The sequence below is a fragment of the Lytechinus variegatus genome, chromosome 1, assembly GCF_018143015.1.
Source record: "Lytechinus variegatus isolate NC3 chromosome 1, Lvar_3.0, whole genome shotgun sequence".
Lineage (NCBI taxonomy): Eukaryota > Metazoa > Echinodermata > Echinoidea > Temnopleuroida > Toxopneustidae > Lytechinus > Lytechinus variegatus.
This window is the reverse complement of record NC_054740.1, coordinates 71706547-71728338: the sequence shown is the minus strand read 5'-3', so window position 1 is coordinate 71728338 and position 21792 is coordinate 71706547. Positions and strand designations below refer to the sequence as shown.

The 21792-nt window shown below is 35.7% G+C and overlaps 2 protein-coding genes across 5 annotated transcripts in view; both read left to right on the top strand.

Moving 5' to 3' along the window:
• The window catches only part of LOC121421934 (supervillin-like), a 56370-nt gene extending 49427 nt beyond the window's left edge, over nt 1-6943 (top strand). For all 4 annotated transcript variants that reach the window (XM_041616757.1, XM_041616743.1, XM_041616736.1 and 1 more), the window contains 4 exons: nt 206-367; nt 608-729; nt 2609-2764; nt 3568-6943. In XM_041616757.1, the coding sequence (XP_041472691.1) occupies nt 206-367; nt 608-729; nt 2609-2764; nt 3568-3654 (527 nt within the window). In that variant the 3' untranslated portion in view covers nt 3655-6943. The remainder of the gene's footprint in view (nt 1-205; nt 368-607; nt 730-2608; nt 2765-3567) is intronic.
• A 2669-nt stretch (nt 6944-9612) lies between these two features.
• LOC121421924 (cytochrome P450 4F12-like) lies at nt 9613-21502 on the top strand. Its single transcript, XM_041616726.1, has 7 exons — nt 9613-10475; nt 10897-11052; nt 12374-12567; nt 13160-13307; nt 14153-14245; nt 16907-17058; nt 18883-21502. Exons 1-7 carry the CDS (start codon nt 10146-10148, stop codon nt 19334-19336), a joined length of 1527 nt encoding a protein of 508 aa, XP_041472660.1. The 5' UTR covers nt 9613-10145; the 3' UTR covers nt 19337-21502.
• Nucleotides 21503-21792: the final 290 nt, after the last annotated feature.

Below are 21792 nucleotides of genomic sequence, written 5' to 3'. Positions count from 1 at the left end.
AGTTCATTTAGCAATTAATCGCTAATCTTTGTGTTACGGAGCCCAGGTAAAGTCTTTTAAAAAATTGGGATACATAATTTTATTATCGTTTGTGAATATATTGACAAGAAATTTATGATGTTATTGTTTCCAAGGAAATTATTTCTTGAATTGTAGTCAGTCATTATGTGCCATCTCTTTTCATTTTCCATTCTTTCAAATACAGCTCTATATGCCTTAGACAACCACTATGAGATATACCTCTGGCAAGGTTGGTGGCCCGCTGATCATGAGTCGGCCTCGGGGACAACCAAAACTGGCTCAGCAAAAATCAGGTGGGACATAGACAGGAAGCTAGCAATGGAGACGATCATGGCCTACTGCAAAGGTATGCAGCTTCCAATATATCATATATTTGAAATATAAAGCATCACATCACCCCAGAAAGTCTAGTGTTCCTGCAGAATCAATGTTTAGTATTTGCTCTTTTACGTAATGTTTACTGATATTCTATCGTGCTGGTCGTACAGCGAGTATAAAAAGTTACATTATTTGAATATCTGTCAAAATTATGTTCTGAATATGAAGGTTTTTTTTAAAATTGATTTTCTTATCATTCTTATTGCAGAAAAGAGGCCGAAAAACCCACCAAAGGCTTACCTGGTATATGCGGGGCTTGAACCTCTAACATTCACAAACCTGTTTCCTTACTGGGAAGTCAGAGAAGATGTCATGAAACTCAACAAAGAGGTAGGTTCAATGCATTTTGTAATCCTCCAGTTGGATCTAGGTTGGGGCACTTTTTTCTGAGAATTGAACATGCACATTCAATTGCTAAATCTAAAAAAAATTGTCATCGGCTCCCCCCTCTATTTCAAAATACCGGATCTCCCACAGTTCCTTGATCCCATATTAATCTACCCCTTAGGCCAATAATGGAAGGTGGTGTCTACAAAGAAGAATTAGTAATGTGTCTCTGGTGTGTTTCATGATAAAGTATTTGAAGTGAAATGTGGTGAATTCTTATCCCCTATTATCACAATGTATCCAGCTCTGTGTATGATAATTACATGTATGATGGTTAATGTTACTGTTGCAGCGACGCATTCTGCTATTCTGCTCTATTTGCGCATCATTCTCTATAACCATTCTTATGTTTTATTCTTAATTTCCCTGTTTTTCAAGCCTTTGAGGCTTTTGAGGACACCTTTTTCTTTATTTTTTTTAAATCTCATCTTAATGTTTCATGATTAATATTTGTATATTTATGTTCAAATGTATGATATTTGAATGTTTTTACATGTATATATTGTTGAAAGAAATAAATGAGAGTATTTTCACTTTCCCTCAACTCACAATAAGTTCAGGTATAATTCAAGCTATATGAAGTAATGACTAGTAACTAAAAATAGCGCCCAAGGATGAGGACGCATGGGTATTGATATTGTTTGGAACTCAGTCAATCAATTACAGTTCTCATTGTTGGATTGCCCTCTTAATGAAGTTCATTTCTTGGAAAAGGCAGCATCTCCTATTCTATCCTTTATCAGTCCTCCTTTCTCCCCACCCCACCCTCTCCTGCCTGATTCCAATACTTGTCTGGCTTTGGTATTCCAAGAATGTACGTATAACAGCTGGTGACCTTGGCCAAGTAGATGATTTAGAGACAGGGTCCTCCCTGCACATCAGCAAATAGATGTATGGGTTTATTTTTCACCTGAAACAGTGACCATAGGGAAATATGAGGAACTTTTCAGTCGGATGAATTTCGACCCCCACCCCGTCATAAGAGTATTTTTCTTCATTAAGATGGCAATCAAATGATGTAGTTACTCACTGTAAGCATACATTGTGAATTCACTTAACTTTCAACAGGTTATTCAGTTAAAACATTTAATAGTTTTCATTTGCATGCACACAAATAGATGAGAGCACAACATTTTATGCACTATCTATAGATCTTTGACAACTCTCCCCAATTAAAGGCATGCAGTTTACAGTTAAAAACAATACACAATTGGTGAAATTACATGCATATAAAAATGAAATGCATAAGTCTACTCCCATTATAAAATTGCATCATCCATCTCTACTTGCATATTCTCTTAAATTATAACATCTCAAGTAACCCATGTAGTGAGGTAGACATTGAGAAAACATTGCGGGGAGGTGTCTGATGTAACTGTTTGTTGTAATCATTACTCTCATTTAGCAGGTCTTAGGCCTCCTAAGAATGTTCAAGCGAAATTTCTAGACTCAGTTTAGTTTGGTTTATTAAACTTAAACATTCTTTTCACACTTAGCAAAAGGTCCTGTCTTACAAAGAGTTTCAATTTATGTAATCAACCTCAAGTATATTATGGAAGTTCATAATTGTCATAAATTTTCTTATTAAAAACTTGCACAATTTAATTTGTTAACAAAGAAGAGCACGCTGTATTGTCAAGATAGCGATGGATGTATAAGTATACAAGAAAACGTTTTGAACAAACATGCATTTTAAATGTTGGTGTTGCTGGCTTTCCAAAGCTGTGGTTGATCCTGGATCGATTGCATCTCTTTGTAAGATGAAAATATTTTTCAGCATTGCTATTTTTCACTTTTAATTTTTATCCTGATCATTCCATAGAGTGGGAAGAGAAGCGATAAGGCAATCTTGGTGAAGGATGTACTGGCTAAACTAACCAAAGCAACATATACCATGGAGGAGATTAGTAAAAGACCATTACCTGAGGGTGTTGATCCACTCAAACTGGAGACGTATCTATCAGATCAAGAATTCAAGGTCAGTAATTTAACATTCAACATATATAAATATTGTATTTGTATCAAGTGTTACTTAAATGTCGCATGTTATTAGAATCATTCATTTATCTTCATTATTATTGATATTGTTATTATCATCATCATCAGTATTTTCATTATTATATTAGTTTTATTGTTAGTAGTAGAAGTAGTAGTATCACCATCCTCATTATCATCATCATTATCAATCATCATTAACCATCATCAACCTCATCATCATCATCATCACCATCATCAATTATATGAAGCATTCTATGATCACTTCTTATTCTTCAGATTGGCAATATCATCACTTTTCTGGCATTATTGCATCTTTATTCTTAGGCTTATTCCTCTAAAAAAACTCAAACAATTTTACCATAAAATGATAGATACTAATATATTAATAACAGACACAGAATATGTAAAATTGTCAGTATTTGTGAAGATTGACTGGTAATAAAATAACTTTTCCCCAAAACACAAAATATGGTCTCTTTGTCTGGAATTAATCAGCTTGACACATTTGTTGTTGCAGAGTCAGCTTAATCTCTGGCAATGCCCTTAGATTCTCCTACTAATCTTGTAATGCTTCCTATTGAAAGTGATAACATTTATTCTTTTAATTGGTGTAAAGTTTTCTAGTCATATTTCATCCATGCAAATGAACATTTTTTTAGTTGTAATTGATCTAAATATAATTTTAGTTATTCAAATTACAAAAAGAAAAAGTCTAGTTAAACTGAACTTTTTATGCACAATTCATTATTCTAATATTACCATGTCACTTCTCTTCAATTTCAGTCTGTCCTGAATATGACCAAAGATGAGTTCTACAAACTGCCAATGTGGAAACAGAAGAACCTCAAGAAAAACAACGCCCTATTCTAAGAAAACTGTTGCTATGCCAGGCAATATTTCAAAGACTTTAGTTACATGTTCATCTGTGTCGGATGGGACTTCTGCAACTCTCTTCGAACAAACCCAATATTTAAGACTGGGTCAGCGCTGTATATTTTGAGAGGTTTGAACGAGTGAAAATTATTCTTTGGTGGAAGGATTTGTGTGGAGGTATATGCTGTCTGCTTCCCTGTGAGAGGGCAGTTGTGGAATAGCCTTCCTGAAGACATAAAAACTTCAATCTTGTTTCGAATTTTTCAAACAATTCTTCGAACCTTAATGTTTACTTCTTAATTCTTTAATGGCATTGAGCCTCTACAGTGGATTTGGCACTCACAATATTATAATTATGATGATGATAGTAATAATATATATAATTATCATTATTATAATTATTTTGATGATGATCATAGAGAATATAGTCAATGGAAATGGAATGCATTTCTAATTAAGGAGTACCTCGTCCTCTGTATTTCCAACAATAATACCCCTTTTAAAACCCCTTTTTTAAGCAATCACAAGATTATGATTAATGATATTTGTTTTAAGGAGCTTCCTGTGATTAATTTTCAATGAATAAAATGTCTTCCATCTTATTAGCTGAAATTTATTTCAATCGTGACTTATCATTTGTAGCAGATTGAGCAATAAAACTCATTCCTTTTGTTTCATTAAAGATAAGAAGACATGCAAGAGTATCACTATTTGTTTATCAGAATTATAAGAGGCATTCTTGTTTCGCTCTGATGAATTGTATTTGCTTTTGGGGGGAGCCTGCCAGCCAGACTCAATAATAGAGTACATTTTGGAAACTTATTTTTCAGGTGATTGAACTTGGTTACTAAGTAATTTTGAGCTTGAACTAATCAATACAGATTAAAGATTAAGTTGGGCTATTATAGTGTTGTGCAAGATTCTTCTGTCAAAGCAGGAAACATTAAAATAAATGTTACAGACGTTACTTCTGTCTGGCTTTCATAAAAGTTTACTCTTACTGAAACAAAAGGGAGGACCAGCAGAATGACTTCTTTTTTGTGAGATGGGGAAAAGGGTAGAACTGTCTAAATATGAGAGGTAAATGGCTATTTATTGTGGGAAGTGAAGTATCAAGGAATTGACTGAACTAGATCAAACAAATATTTGCATATCTGACCAGATGACCATGTACACATACAAGCATCCGAGGCAGGGTCATCTTGTGAAATCGCCAAGATCAGTATGATCATGATAAGAATGATTATGATGTTAACAAGTTCAATCATGATGAAAACAAAATGATTGTGAACAAAAAATTGTTGTGAACAAAAAAAAATGATTGTGAATAAAAATGATCGTGGTTGAAAATGTTTTCATGTCAGGCTGCCAATGACAAACACCTTGTGTGACTAAAATGAATGAATGAATGCAAAGTGAAAGAGAATCTAATATATATTCTGTTCATTGTAACATGGGGCTCGGTTACTCTGCTCAGAATGATGCAAAGAGAATTGTAAATAGAAATGGCCAGAACTCCTTGAATTGACCTGGATATGCACAGTAATCATTCGGTTTTATTTGTGTGTCTTTGTGAAAAAGGAAAAAAAAAATATTTTCTTGCAAATGAATTTCTGTATATTCATTAATCAGAATTTTTCTTATATCTATCCTTATCACTGTCTTGAAAGAAAGCCTACTTACTAATTATAGTATTTATATATATATTTACCATTACATGAGGGCAGGAATATGGAATAGATTTGTGATGGTGGTGGTGGTGCTTTTTATATATCAGTGTATAGATGACGTGATGTGGCTATTCTCCTTAATGCCCAAATAATAAAGAAATGTTTTATTGTAACCTTAAAGTGCAATCTGGCTTCGTATGGGTGCTTCATTACTTTATGAAATGTAAGGGACAGACAGACTGTGATATTTGATTTCAATCTTGGTAGTAATGTGTGTCTGATACATATCAGAGACCGGCATCTCACTCTTTTTATGATTTTGATATTGATTATCATGGTGTGCTTCCGACTAGCAAATCAAAGTTTGTGCATTTTATTTGTTTGTTATTGTAAATATATGATATTACTGAGTAGTTGCAGTTGATTCAGTACACAAGTAGTGATATTGCAGTACAAGATATAATGTTGTTTAGTCCGAAGTATTGACATCAATGAATCGACAAGTGAGAGAATTGGATTTATTTTGATCAAATCCAGCAATTGGAGATACATTGTCTTAATACTTGGTGTGTATGACAAATCGGGAGTTGAAAGTATGAACAAAGCCTTGTTACATTCACCAATAATCATTTGAAGTTAGACAATTTTTCATGCAAACTAGTGCTGTATTCACATTTGTCAGGAGACGACTGCAGGAATGTTACATCATGTATACATGCATTTGTAAGCAAGTTATACAAACGACTTGCTGATAGATTGAATTTTAGACAATACCTTATCGAGAACAATCCAAATATGAATGCATATATAAAAATATATATTATCATACATTTTTCAATGAATTTCTATTCCTTATATCGCAAATCCATTACTGAAACACAAAATAGGACTTCATATTTGTAAAAATGAGTGTATACAGTATGTATCTTTTATTATAGAATTTTGAGATAGCATCACTGCCTATGATAATTATAGAATTTGCTTGAATGTTATTTGAATAGAGCAACCCTTTGATCCTGTTGATTGACCAACGGCAAATCAATCTTATTTATATATTTATTTTAATGTCTTTTAGCTTATTTATTTTGAATTATTACAGTGTATCTATGTCTACTGAAGAGCGTGGGATCAGGAAGGGTATTAATTTGTATATTTCACTACCAACTTAATGCTCTTCTAGTTTCTGATGAATGAGAGCGCCATTCATCAACCTTGATGATAGCTTTAACAAATCGACAATTACTATATTACTTAATGTCAACAATGAATAGAACAAACTGAATCAAATCTTCTCGTAATATTTTTTATTATGCAACTCAGTGAAATGTTTTATACAAGATCATGCCTTGTCTTATTATTAATTACTGCTTTATGTAACATAGTTTGATTTTATCTGAAGACTTGGAAGCTTTATTGTGTGTAATGAATATATCTTGAGTTGTGCTATCTCTCGTGTTGAGGGAGACAGAGGGAGAATGTTTGTATTTACTGATAATAAAGTGATGTTTGTATTTTCTTGACTATTTTCCTGTGTCATGAATGCCGCATTTTTAGTAGGGCTTCTTGTATAGAGTTGTCTTCTTTCAATAAAAACTAGGAATTGTCTTTGAAAAGAACGAAGCTTGATTTTGTTTCATCTTTTTTGTTTCGAGAGTATTTGGATGATATATTGATTTGTATCTTTCACCTTCCATTTTGGTTTTCATTTATTCATGAACATATGTAGGCCTTATTAAAGGTTTGGAGGTTGATTTCAACATTGATTCCTTTAACTCTTCTCTCCTTCCATTCTGGTATACATGCACACTAATTTGGTCCACTTCAGTTCTTGACAATCGCTTCCTAGTTCATTCTAACTATATATCTACTTCATTTTTATGCCCCCACAGACGAAGTTCAGAGGGGGCATTAAGCATTGCCCATGTACGTCCGCCCTACCATCCCCCAACTTGGTTTCCGCGCAATAACTTGAAAAATATTTAATGGATTTTAAAAAGTTTTTGTAAGTAGATGACACCAAAATACAGGCTGAGTTTCAAAACACAGGCTGAGTTTGAATTCAGAGTCTACAGGTTAAAGGTCACAGCTCATTAAATATGTGAGTTGGTTTCCTCATGATAACATATGAAATATTCAACAGATTTTAAAGTATATGGATGTGTAGGTAGATGACACCAAAATACAAGTTAAGCTCGAATTCAGAGTCCACAGTTCAAAGGTCACAGCTCATTATGTATGCGAGTTGGTTTCTGCACGATAACTTTGGAAATATTCACCAGTTTTTAAATAAAAAATGTTTGGTGTCTGAGTAGATGACACCAAAATACAGTCTGGTCACATCAAATGACCCGACTGTCATATCTTCTGTCAGAGACTATTATGGATAGGGTGAGTATCTTTGGGTCAAAGGTCTAAATTTGTTCATCATATGTATGCATATTGGTTTCTGCACAATATAAAGTTCAATCATATTGAATGAATTTCTGATCGCGTTAAGCGGGGTATCTGTGTTCTTTGGACACGTCAAAGTTCTAGTTTGAAAACTGCAGCGAATTTTGAGACCAAATATGCGGTAAACGGGTAGTGCATCGCGACACCAATTACTTTTCATGAAATAATGTCGTGTGAACAAAATGGCTCAATTTCACTGTAAATATGGGATTCTCACTTTCATATTTTAACAGGAAAAAAGGTGAAATAAGAAATGAGATAATATATAGTTCTCTGAGGCATATCACATTATGAATAATGTCTCTATGCGCTTCCAAAGGACTTGGATATTATTACCCCAGATGTAGCTTTGCAGCCGTATTTACTAAGATTAACAGTAGACAAGTGAAAATTGTGAAGGTGAAGTAGATTTAAAACACGGGTTGGAAGAGAAAAGAAAGTTTATGGAATGATAACGTCATCGAGGCAAGAAATGATAGACAGCATACCTATGCATACCGCTCAGACATACCCTGGTAACTCCGCAACTAAAAAGCTTGTACGATGACGTCTGTGACTGTTTTTTTCTTCTCGCGCAACTTTTTTTTTCCGACTATTTTGCGACGCCTGCGGGTACCGTTCCTGAATTTGCCCAAACGTAGATATTTTTTTGAAGGTGAAGAGGGGGGGGGGGGACCCCAATGATTATTCTAATGGTATTCTAAAATTGCTCTTCTTCAATTAGGAAAAAGTAAAATTTTAAAGAAACGATGAATGAATAACTTAATACTAGTTAGTAAATGGAGAAATAGCTTTAGTTAAATGAGATGAAATTAAACAGTTATTAAAAATGGAAAACCATGGTAAGATTGCCATTCCCCGTCTTTCGTTGTGTTCTAACTATTTGCCCTAATTGTTTCCAATCCCCTTGGATTGACGGCCATGAGCGATGTCGTAATTCTGCTACAAGGGTCCAGCTGATTATTCTGTGTGTTCCCTGTGAGACCGTAAATTAACTCCCACAGACATTGAGCGCTGACGATTCAATACCTTGATACATTTAAAGAAATTCGCAGTTAAAGTAACTAGCAGAGTAAACAAAGTTATAAATAAATTTCAGGTTTGTCCTCTGTTACTATAAAACCTACTAGTACCAAAGAAGTGTAGTCGGTAAATGTAGAGATCAGGATCATTTCTGTTAAGAAAGCTTTCGAGTAGTGAAATGATAAATTAAATAAGAAGGAAAGTGATATAGGCCCGTTTAACTTGTTTTTTTTTTGCTTCATTGTGAATTTAAAGAGTTCCCCCTCATAATGAGTTGTGGCAAAGTTAGCTCAGGTTTAGCGCTTATTGCCTTTGGGTGTTGCAAGACACTTGCGATCAATTGCAAGTCTATTTTTGGTCCCTATATTAATCATGTCTTGCAGTAATTACTTGCAAATTAGTGATTGATTGCTAATCTGCTCTTTGAAACAAGAATTTTAATCCGATTTGCTGCAGCTTACGTTGATCTATCAGTTGTAAAATTGCAACAAAATATATGCAATGGATCGCAAATATTTTCTTGCAACACCCTCCTAGACGTTACCCACCCCTTTCCGATTCCCTCTCTCCTCAATTCTTGGCTCGGTGTTCCGGTGCCTTTTTTCTAGTCCCTAGTGACCTCGTATGGCCCTGTTTGGGTGTGAACGTTCAAGACCACATGTCACCAGCCTCACGCTCTGAGAGACGAGATAACTGATTGTTTTATTTTAACATTAACGATCAAAAAATCGTTTCGAGCTTGATTTCTCACACCGCTCACTTCATTCGAGTAACCTTTTTGGGGGGCTCTGCTACTTCGGCACAGATGAGATCAGATGATCAATATAGGCTGTCCGAATCAACGATTTCTGTCTGGAAATTTGAATAATTTGATGATTCAACTTTGTCACGTATGTATGTTGGATTTCCCCTAAACCGTTTAAAAAAAGATCGCGGGCGGAACACTTCAACTCTTTCTTGAGAATTTGTTAATATTACGGTTTGTCTGTTCAATGGAGAAAATAGTTTGTCAAACATTGGCGTGGTATAATGTGCCTACTGTCGACGTCATATGGCATATTAGGCATTACAGTTTGATTTTCGACGGAAACTGTATCAGCGTGCTGTCAAGCTCCGTTGAATGTGTACTTTTATTTAAGGTTCACCTTAAAGAAAAAAGTCAAACTCTTACCCCAGTCTTCGTATTGAGTGCATCATAGTTATTTCGCAAAGGCTTATTTACATTTTACTGCAATTAGAGTGACATCGCAAATAAAGCGGGGTTTTTACTTCATTCAGTGACCCAGTCACCCAAAGCGTCAAGCAGAAAAAGAGCTATTGATACTGGCTTTGAATTTATGAAAGATGCGAATGTCGGTTACCGTCAATCTATTCGTCACAGTCGCAACGTTGTGTCTCCTCCATCGCTGTTACCGTTGCGTCAGAAGATGGTTCCGTCTGTATCAACGCGCCAAGTTCATGAACCAAAACGTCCCTTCTGTCCAACCTCATTGGTTGTGGGGCAATGTTTTTGACAACCCGGGAATCTTCCAAGCAGGACTAGATTGGCACATCAAAGCAGTGTCGAGGTGCAGGCGTATGCTTGTCTATTGGGGGTTCTGGACGCCGTGTTTGATTCTCAACCATCCGGACACGATGAAGGAAATCTTAAAAAGCTCCACCATTTCTCGACGGGTGAGAGGTGTTCTTCTCAATTATCGTTTATCATTGCATATACCTCAATCGAAGAGGGGAGAAAAGGACAGCTATTTTGTACGAAATAAAAATAGCCTTAAATGTTCTATCGATATTATGTTGAGAATAGCCTACTGAAAAAGAACAGGAACGATATAGGGAAGGGATAAAAAAAATGAAAATGAGAAACACAAGCTTATATAGAGGCCAACCTGAATATGAGTACTGAATAGACGTAATTCACCATATAAAACCATGTTTTAAGAATTAGTATTTATTGAACTCGGGTCCCGACATTCAGACTTCTTTTTTGTATTGACACTGAATCTCACTTTTTCGTTTTATCCATTCAAACATTTACAAATTGTATACTATTTTTTCAATAATTTTCTTGTTTCCCCCTTTCATCTTGATTTGATAGCCAGCTGGCCGGACTGGGTATCATATTCTCGGGGAATGGCTCGGCCAAGGTATCGCTACCTCTGATGGGTCTCATTGGAGACGGAATCGTAAAATTGTGATGCCGTTTTTCCAGTCGAACTGTATAAGGAAACATCATGTGCCAGTTATTAATAAGGTATGGAACAATTTCTTCTTGGGGCTGGGAAATGTAGTTAGGGGTCAAGTTTTATTTTAATAGTCAATTATTTCCATTATGCACCAGGAGATAACACATCTATATTTCAATTACTCGTCATTGGAGGAGTCATTAAAACCGGACATTGTCGAAATAGCGTTTGCTTCCAGTTATACACGCTTTCTCCGGCTCTCCATTTTTTTTATGTTTCATCTTTTTTTTCCTTTTCCTTTTTACTGGCATATAATGTGAATGAAGAAGGAGCTAATATGTATCAGTTTCGTATGTTAACTTTTAGAGTCAGTGGTCTGTTTTTTTTTATTCAACGTAATCGAATAAAATTTAAAATCAGAATAGCGATATGTGTTAGGGCATTTCATAGGGTATGTAGGGAAGGGGGGCGCAAAGGACGTATTGGTGACGAGATCCTTTTTTTCTGCGCCACACCATGGTAATAGATTTACCCAACCTATATGCCTTTTTTTCTCTTCCCCCCCCCCCCCCCTTCTCACCTGCATAGCAGTGTGAGACGATAGGCACCGCTTTTTCGACGGCTTCAACACCAAATTTTAACCGAAGGATAAGTTTTTAAATGACAGGATAACTTAAAAAATGTATGGACCTAGTTCATGAAACTTGGACATAAGATTAATCAAGTATTACAGAACATCCTGCTTGAGTTTCAGGTCACATGACCAAGGTCAAAGGTCATTGAACTTTGGCCATGTTGGACGTATTTGTTGAATTACAATCATAACTCTGAAAGTGAATGGATTTAGTTCATAACACTTGGACATAAGAGTAATCAAGTATCATTAACTATATCTATAACCTTTGAAAGTTATGACAGCAATCTAATAATTACCTCCAAAATGGCATTTTGGTCATGTGATCTGAAACTTGCACGAAATGTTCAGTCTGAAATCTCATGCTAGTTTCAGGTCACATGACCACATTCAAAGGTCATTTGAGGTCAATGAACTTTTGCCATTTTGGAGGTAATTCTTATATTGCTGTCATTAACTTTCAAAGTTTACGGATATAGTTAATAAAATGTGGACATAGGGGTAATCAAGTATCACTGACAAGTCTTAGGTCGCATGATCAAGGTCAAATGTCATTTATTGTCAATGAACATTGTGTCATTATATGAATGGTGTTTTTGTGAATAATTTTTTTATAGTAGTTTTCAAAGTCAGCACTGCTGCTATATTGAATCGCGTGATGCAGGTGAGACTGCCAGAGGCGCACTTGTTTTGTTTTCACTGCAACGCCGGCCATGAATGTATTCACAATTAAAATAATTTCATTTTTTCCCCAGGCTACTGACATTCTCCTAGATAGACTTGCAATCAAAGCAGACTCTGCCACACCCTTTGACCTCTGTCACATGATGTTCAATCTATCAGGTGACATCATATACCGCGTGGCGCTCTCTCATGAGCTTGCTTGCCAGCAAGGTGGTTCCCCGGTTCTTGATTCACTCAATGTACTTACTGAGATCGGGACTTCCAGGTGAGGGAAAAAAACCGATAGGAACATACTTCCACTGTAAAAACTGTGGTGTTGAAACAGACACCAGTTGGTGTTAAAAGAGGACCACACCCTGAAATGTTAAAATTACACCCTACATATTGAACTGAACACCAAAGAGTGTAACTGTAACAACCAAAGGTAGTGTAATTACGAACAATGTCAATTTAGCACCGAATTACATCGGATGTAAAATGACTGGTGCGGTCCTTTATGTACACGGGTTAACACCACAGTTTTTGCAGTGTATCTTCTTATTTATCTTTCTATTCATTTTCGAAAAGTTTCGTATCATTTTGGGAAAAAGGGGAAACATTTGTCATTTTCATTTGTAGGAAATTTATTTCGATTTCCATGAGAAATAATGACATTATTACACTGTAAAACAGACCCAAGAGATCTTATCGGGGGAAAAAAAATGTTCCCAAGCTGATTTTAATTGTATTATCTTCCATGGCTTTAATAGGACACAATACAAAAAAAAGTGATCACACTTGGGTGGGTCCCTTGAAAACACTTAGGCCTACTTTTCTATTTAGTAATCGTTGATTATCTTTTTTTTTCAAATTCAAAGAATATTGAACCCAATCATGGCGAATGACTTTCTTTTTCGGATGACATCGAAATACAACATGTGGATTGAAGCGTTGAAAGTGGTGAACGAACTTTCAGAACAACTTATGCGAGAGCGGATGCGAAAACACAAGCAGGAATCGTGCGAGGTGAGGGCCTTCTTATACACCTGTTCTGTTTTGTTCCTAGTCTGAAATGAATCTATATATGCATTGGAAAAACAATAAAGGACGTTCCAGAAAAAAATGGCTTTTGCTAGGCTTTTGCTTGGCCTTTGCTTGATTCTGTATGCATACAATGAGCGAGCAAGTGTTTTTTTTCTAGTAAGTTCAAACAATAGCATTTCTTTGACTATTAAGACCTAAAAATGACATTATAAGCAATTTTTTGTTATCTTGATACTTACCTGTTTTGCCAAACAAACAATATGAGCGCGAAGCGCGAGCTGAAATGTAATCTCATGAAATTACGCTTCGAAAAAAAGATGGCTCATTTTTAACATTTCTTCACAAATCCATTTATTTCAAAGGATTTATAAGGTCAAAACAAAGCAAATTAATACAGATGATCTCATTTATTTTTCCCACCATTACCTATGAAAAATGGATTTATTTCATTTACGTGATCATGAAGTCTAGTTTTTCTATCTATTCGATATCTAGTTATAATGATATTGAAATTATACGCTTCGATGAGCAAGAGTATAGCTAAAATTTTCACTTTCAACAGCTTACAGCACAGCAAACGTGGTCAACATTTACATTTTTTTGGTTTTTACCTTATAAATCCTTTGAAATAAATGGATTTGTGAATACTTTCCTAATTGATGAAATGACAAGTAAATTGCTGATACCCGGCAAGCTTTTGGCAAAACACAGATTTTGTACGTTGAATTTCACTACACACTTTATTATTACACCTATATATAAGACATATTGATATCTCCACGAGATAATGAAATATAAGACTCTATTTTAAATTCTCTATCAATTAGGCAGCGACGAGATCAGGTGACCTGCTTGACACTCTTCTTCTCTCGACCTACTCTGATGGAAAACGACTAACGCATCGAGAAATCCGAGACGAGGTAACGGTCAATGAATATTCTTGACAATATTTTTTTTCTTGTTTGAAGGAAAATAAACTTGAATGCAAGGACGTGAACATAGTGGATGTTTGACTAAATTAGGTTTCTTTTTAAAAGACAAGTCCACCCCAACATGCAAATGAGGAGAATGATGACGTCATCCACTCACTATTTCTTTTGCATTTTATGATATGAACTATGAAATATTCTAATTTTCTCATCATTGTCAAATGAAACAACGATTAATTCCTCCCTGAACATGTAATATTAGCATTGTTTAATACGGTATGGTTCAGTCAAGGTGGTCCTTATTGTCAAATATATAAACAATGAAATATGGTTTAATTCAACAATAAAAAACAAAAGAAATAGTGAGTGATTGACATCAGCTTGTCACTGAGTTGTACATATCACTATTTTGTCAAAAATGAGCGAAAGTTTAAAATATAACTTTCTCATTTTAAAACCGACTTTGATGAATTTTTCAGCATTTTGCTAGTTTGATTTTTCTCTATTTATTCAAATCAACATTATCTGGGATGAACTTGACCTTTAAGAAACAAATGGGTTCCAAGAAGACGGCGTCTTATTTCTAAAAAAACAAGATACGATAACTTGGAAACGGTTTCCAGAATCCTCCGAGACGAATTCATTTTGTAACGGTGGAAAATTATGTAAATATGACTGATTCAATGAAATTGAGTGGCGAAAGTTGTACATTACAGCGTCCAAGAAAATGTAAACGAAACAGAGAATTTTAGATGTTGAATCATTCCTTTTCAGTTCGCAAATATGACTAACAAAAATACACATCATTTTAAAGCTTAGAGTCTCTTCTTTAATGTAAAGCTGCTAATGTGATGTATACTTCAGACATTGGCGAATAAAAACTGGTATCTTAAATTCAAAATAAAATCTCCAAAATTTCCATATCTGCTTTTTGAAATGATATCTCATTCAAAGAAAACAACCACGGAAGAATAAAATATTGCAATATTTTCCATGATTTTTTGTTCAATTCAGATAGTCCTACCGCTCGGCAAAGGAGTTTTTGGTATACATAGCGTGAAATTGTATGTATCATGAGAAAGATTAGATGGAAGAAAAAAGATCCAAGCTCCGTTTCTTTCTTGGACATGTTGGATGCGCTGTATTAGCAATTGACCCATCTCTCTTGATACGTGTTTCATCATCAATCCTTCCCAAACTCCTTTTTAGGGTGTTGCAACCGCAGATGCAATGAATGATCTACATGTTGAGCTGTTAAAAGCTCTTAGGATGAGGCGGAAAGGTGGAGATGAAGTTACTAATACAGTGACAATCTTTTTTAATTTATTTTTAAGATTCTTTCCACGAATTTCGTTTAACCAATACGTCACGTGTTGTCTCCCCTCAAGTAGGCCAACTAACCTTATTAGAAAGTCTTCTTGTGGGGTATACTAACACACACACACATGCATCACATACACCCTCATACACACGCACATGCACACCCTCACTTACACACAAACAACCACCCTTACACACATCGATCACAACATCACGAATTGCACACCCTCGCGCATGAAAATACATTCTCATCCACACACACGCACACCCATGAGGCCGCCATAAATTCAAGCCTTACCGCTCACGATGGCGGTCTCTTGCGTTCATTTATTACATTATATATATGTTTACATTTATAAAAGATTAATTTATACTCACATCCTTATTTGTATTTATTATGTAATATGACCACATTGTTTATATTGTGAATTATTTTGTATATTGTAATTGTAAATAATTTTGTACTGTGTTTTTGAACGCAGAAATGAATGCAAACAAACAAACACCCCCACACACGCATCGCACAAAATACCCTCACGTTCAATCTTTACTTCACTAGCGTAGATGCATGACGTCGCAGTATCAAGGGGAGGGGGGGGGATGGAATGATAATATAAAAAATGAATGATATAGGATTTGTATAGCGCACGTACCCCCCTTGCTAGGTGCTCAAGGCGCTCTTATATTACTCCGGCTAAGCTATAGTCTACCGTTTCCGGTGCGGAACAACTTCCTGCTGGGACCCATTTACCTCACCTGGGTTGAGTGCAGAACAATGTGGGTAAATTTCTTGCTGAATGAAAACACACCACGGCTTGGAATCGAACCCAAGTCCTTCAGATTGAAAATAACCCCTCCCCTCCCCGAGCAATAGAGTCCGCTGCCAGAATCTACGCCTGTGCTTGACTTACTTCTTCCATTATAACATTGTTTCACTTTCCTTCGTGTCATCTTATACCCTACTTATCTTCGTATTCTGATTTCCATCTTAATCTATATTATTGTCATATATAGTCAAACTTGGAGGATGGAGTTGAAAATTTAAAAATAACCACCGCTGTATAAACACACGGATAACATCACCTTTTTTTTTAAACTGTGTAAACCGTTCAAACCCCCAAACTTCCCGAAAATTCACTTTTCTTATTTTTTGCCTTCATAAAATGCCCCTCTTCAATTTGTAGTTCATTGGAAGCAGTTTTATTTAGTATAAAAAGGTTGTGCGTATTATTTCTAAGAAGGGATGATGTTTCTATTCCGTTCAATTTCACCATCTAATGAAAAAAGAGCGAAACAAAATGAATTATTTAAATTTCCTTCATAACTTTTCAGGTAAATACATGCATTTTCGGAGGCGTTGATACAACGGGAAGCGCCCTCACATGGTTCTTCATGGACATTGCTAAGCATCCTGACCATCAGACAAAGGTACAGGAAGAGATAGACAATGCTCTCCGTGATCATTCAGAGGATGATACTGACTGGTAGGTCCTTGAGAGACATTATTACAGTTAAAATTATACCTATTATATCAGAAATAGGTTAAATTTTAAATTGGGTAATAAATTGATATTTGAATGAGAACTGATAATAGATCATTCGGGTAAATCATGATTAGAGTGAATTATGATGAAACTTATTTGATATCAGTTGATAAGACTCGGAGGAAATAATTTTCCCGTTTCCAATTATGATAGGAATATATATTACGTGTCTGATCAAAGAATATTAAACGTGACTTGTTCTATGTTCCGTAATTATGGCTCGGTAACAAATTATAAAGATGACAAAAAGACAAGGTCACTTGAAATTATGATGAAAAATACGTGACTCTTTTTGATCTGAGGCTCGTTAAATTGAATGAGGTTCTTAGCATGGCTCATTGAAATTCATATTATATTGTCAATATCATTTGTTTTTCGACATGTCCAAATATTGTTCGTTTTGCCTGCATGACTGAGGGTACATTTCAGTTATGTCGTTTTAAGGGATTATATTTTTAGTTTTGAATATACACATCGGCTTGTTTATCCATTTTTGTTTTTTGCAAATAGACATTGATCCGAATGCACACATAAGCTCTCAAGCTTTTGCTTCAAATTAACGCTGAGGCAAATTCTTGTGCTGTATACACTTGCACACGATTGCACAGGAATAATTAGCTGAAGATCAAGTTATAAAATATTTTTTTTTTATTTGCTAACGACTTTTCACGCTTGCTATATGTGAACTTTGACTTTGACTCAACTGTATTTGGACATTCCTGATGCCGAAAGCAAATGGTAGGTCAAGGCAAGAAAATTGTCCGACCGGTCCAAGAAAATGCTAAGGAATGTGAAATTAAGCATTTGCTTCAGTATATTATTTTGTTGCCTTCAACAAGCATGTGCTTTTGAAACTTCAGATGGCTCTGTGATTTTATAACCCTGGAAAGAATTGTTTTCCTTCAAGCAATTTATTATTTCTATGATTAGGGATTTAAGCCAAATGTTAAAACGAGATTCTGTTATGCATTTGGCCTTTTATCGAAAATGATCGAAATTATGTTATTTAGTGAAAAGATTTTTTTTTTTATCTTTGTAATCATACAAACAGCACTATACCTATCAAGATACTAAGGCCCATATTCTGAAGTCGGGTTTAACTTAAACTAAGGTTTAAAGTTGTGGTTTAAGTATGGAAAGCCAATTGTTACATAAAGCACTCACAGTAGAGAGATCATTATTCAGCTCATTTGGCTCTCAAATCATTCATAATTGTCTACGAAGTATAGAAAGATGATTGTCTTCACCATTGATGATTCGGGAAAGAGCTCAGCAAACATAAGAAACATACAAAGTAATAAAAATGTTGACACTTTTAGCTTCCCATAATTTTAGCACAGAATTAGACCGTGGTCTAAGTTGAACCTGACTTCAGAATACGGACCTAGGTTACAAATTAATCCACGTATCACACAATAATACCAGGTACAAACGAAATGCTTGTCTGATACGATGGCTAGATCGTAATGACAACTGTGAATACAAAATGGTACAGAATGAAGCAGGATATCGGTCTTCTGCAACTTTATTGACTGGCATGGACATAGCGTGGAGACATAGAGATTCTCAGGTTCACTGCATGATATTTTTGGGGGCCTAGTTTAGCCCCTCCCTCCGATCAGGGGCGAATTTCTTTGGATGTTATATCCAAAGAAATAATTGCCTTTCAGAAATTAAAAACAGAATCGAAAACGGGCAATCGTTTCATGCAAATGAATTAGATAAAATATGTATAGATATATCTTTATGCTTATGTCTTTCCAGTTATGATGACCACAAGCTCCCATACCTCATGCAGTGCATCCGAGAGTCTCTACGTCTCCACGCCATGCTCATGCCAGCAAGGGCTCTGCTGGAACCACTTACCGTAGAGGGCGTCACAATTCCTCCGAAGACCGGCGTCATGATAGATTTTTACCAACTACATCACAATCCCGACATATGGGGTGAAGATCACATGGAGTTCCACCCTGAGCGCTTCGACCAGGAGATATCCGCTAAGCGCGACCCCCATGCCTTTCTTCCGTTTTCCGTCGGACCACACCAGTGTATCGGGCAGAAGATCGCAATGCAGGAGCTAAAGATAATTGCAATTCGAGTTCTGAGAAGATTCAGTCTCCATCTCGTCAAGGAAGCTAAGACAAAGTTTCGGATTGTTGGTAAACCGGCTAGTGAAGTCGTATTAACAATCAGACATAGAAAAGGTCCCTATATTTAGATTTTTATCAGGAGCCGTGGAACGGATTTGAAGGGGGCGAGGGGGGGGGGGGGCTGAGCATGCAAAAATAAAAATGTGCGTACGTGTATGAATACATGAACTCTGACTCAAGGTATCTCTGAATTTAGGTATATCCTCTTCTAATCAATTTTTTTTTCAAGTTTACCCCGACTGAAGTGAGTTGTTCAGTCTTTCAGTTCTCATTCATGTTAAGTGATAAAGAAGATGCACGCGAAGATAACTTCATTACAATTTTCATTCAACGGCAGTAATCACTCTTAGCAGCGGATTCAGTGACATTATAGTTGAGGAAAGTAGGAAGATATTTTTTATCATAGAAATTAGCTCAATATCTCAAAGTGGTTATCCACATGGTGTCTGTGAATCAGTTCTCGTTAAATTTCCAATACGTGACGATGATTGAGAAGTTTCGATGTTAAACTGGGAAAGTTTTGATTATGTATTCTGCATGAATTGAAACAATTAGCAAATCAAACAAGATTTTAATGGATCTTCACATCGTTCAACTGAAGAATATTATGCAAATCAATTGTTTCCATTGCTAAGACAAGTGCGATATGTTTAAGTGGGGTTTATATTACTAAAAGCAGGTTCAAATTAGGTGTCGTGTCTCTTATTTTGTATCGCGAGTATATAGGTTCCCCCTCTCCTAATTCCTATCGAGCGAAATGCGATGTCAGCAACTATCTTGAACTCTCTGTCTCATTTAAGAAATACATGATTTAATCACCTGTAGGCCCCAATTTAGGTATTGCCAGGAATGGAAATTTTCAGAGGACGACACTCGGTTTCAAGTTCTTCATTTGAATGAATATTGTTGCGACCGCAATATGTTCTGTTCAATAATTAGTGACATAATATTCGTTGCAAAATAAAATAAATTTCCCCAAAGTACACTGTAGGCAATAAGATGGCGTATAGTATAATCATTATTAAACCCCGTAATATTGCATATCCTCTTTTTATTCACGATAATATTTTCCTCTCTCTTCGCTTAAAGACAAAATATAAACCTTATATGCTGCAATGTCAATTCTTTATCGTTTGTGGTAAGAAAAGTCCGTGGAATGTCTTATATATGCGTTGGGAAGGGGTCGATTTCTTTGAAATTTTGCGTTCGTTTGTTTTAATCAAGTTTAATCCCTCGAAAACGAGAACATTATTTCTCCCTCAGTCCCTCCCTGTCATAAGGGTGTCTGAACAAATATAAGCTCCTGGTCAAAATGTCTTCTCTGTCGACTAACAACTGACTAAAAGCGAAGTATCCGCCCTTAATATCCAGAGAGATTGCTTGTTATTACACCTTCCTTGCCTTGTTTTGAGCTTTTCCCTCTACCTTTTTTCCCCACTCGTACAGTAAAAGCCGGAAGGGTTCTGGCAAGAGCTAAGGTAAACCAGTTACCTCACTTCTCTCCCCGCTCAAAATTATTCTTGTGAAGATCACTGCTTGTTATTTCAGTCATGTTTCACGATACGGCGAGACTGTACAATTTGCAGTCACCTGTTTAGCCCATTCCATGGCAGCACTCGCTAATTGCAGCATAATCACCCAATAAAAACGCAATTCTGCCGAGCAAATTGTAGACCCTTCAACCTGGATTTGATAGTGAAGCCATATTTGATTTTCCTCTCTTCTACATTAAACATTTTGATTTTTTTCATGTGGCGACACCATTTTTCCACATGTAATGCTGCAATGGCGCCGCTATCGACGTGCGCCCCGCCTCGCATTTTCATTCAAAAATCAATTGTTATGAGCAAACAGACTATGTTTTACGGGCATACGTCATACATTATAAGATGCATTGTCAGAAACACCTGGATAGCATTTCAACTGATCACTGGCATTCGTCCAGGGGTCCTTTTCAATTTTCAGTAGTCTTCTATGAAGGGGAAACACATTATTTAGCATTTGTAACTTTCTAATTCATTTTTCGAAATGCTGTTTCCAACAAGAGTGTAAATGTATATGCTGAACTGTTTCTTTGACTACTTCATGTCCTCAGGCATTGGCTTTTGCATTTAAATACCTTAATACTCTCATAAATGAGATGATACTGATAGTTCTGAAAAGACGGGCCACATTATTCTGAGATATCATTGAAAAGAATTAATTTTAAAAAATGAAGAAACTGTAAATAGATGTGTAAATGAAAGAATGAATAAACATTAAGAATGAATAGGTAGAATAGCTGAATCTATATGAACAAATGCATTTGTTAATTGATTAGTTAAATTCTGTTCGATACCATTGCAAAGTATTACAGGTGAAATAATAGAAGACAGCGAGTACACGATAAAATCGAAGCATCTGTGCAAATTAAGTGACGAATTGTGACGATTGGCCTATGTCAATCATATTATATATGGCTTGGAGTATATAAAGGTTTATTCGTTTAATTATCAGCTGATGGGCAATTAGAATAAAACATAAT

Coding starts and splice junctions, on each gene's coding strand:
- LOC121421924 (XM_041616726.1), top strand. CDS start 10,146: ATGCGAATGTCGGTTACCGTCAATCTATTCGTCACAGTCGCAACGTTG. Junction 10,476..10,896: donor GCTCCACCATTTCTCGACGG/GTGAGAGGTGTT, acceptor TTGATTTGATAG/CCAGCTGGCCGGACTGGGTA. Junction 14,246..16,906: donor ATCGAGAAATCCGAGACGAG/GTAACGGTCAAT, acceptor ATAACTTTTCAG/GTAAATACATGCATTTTCGG.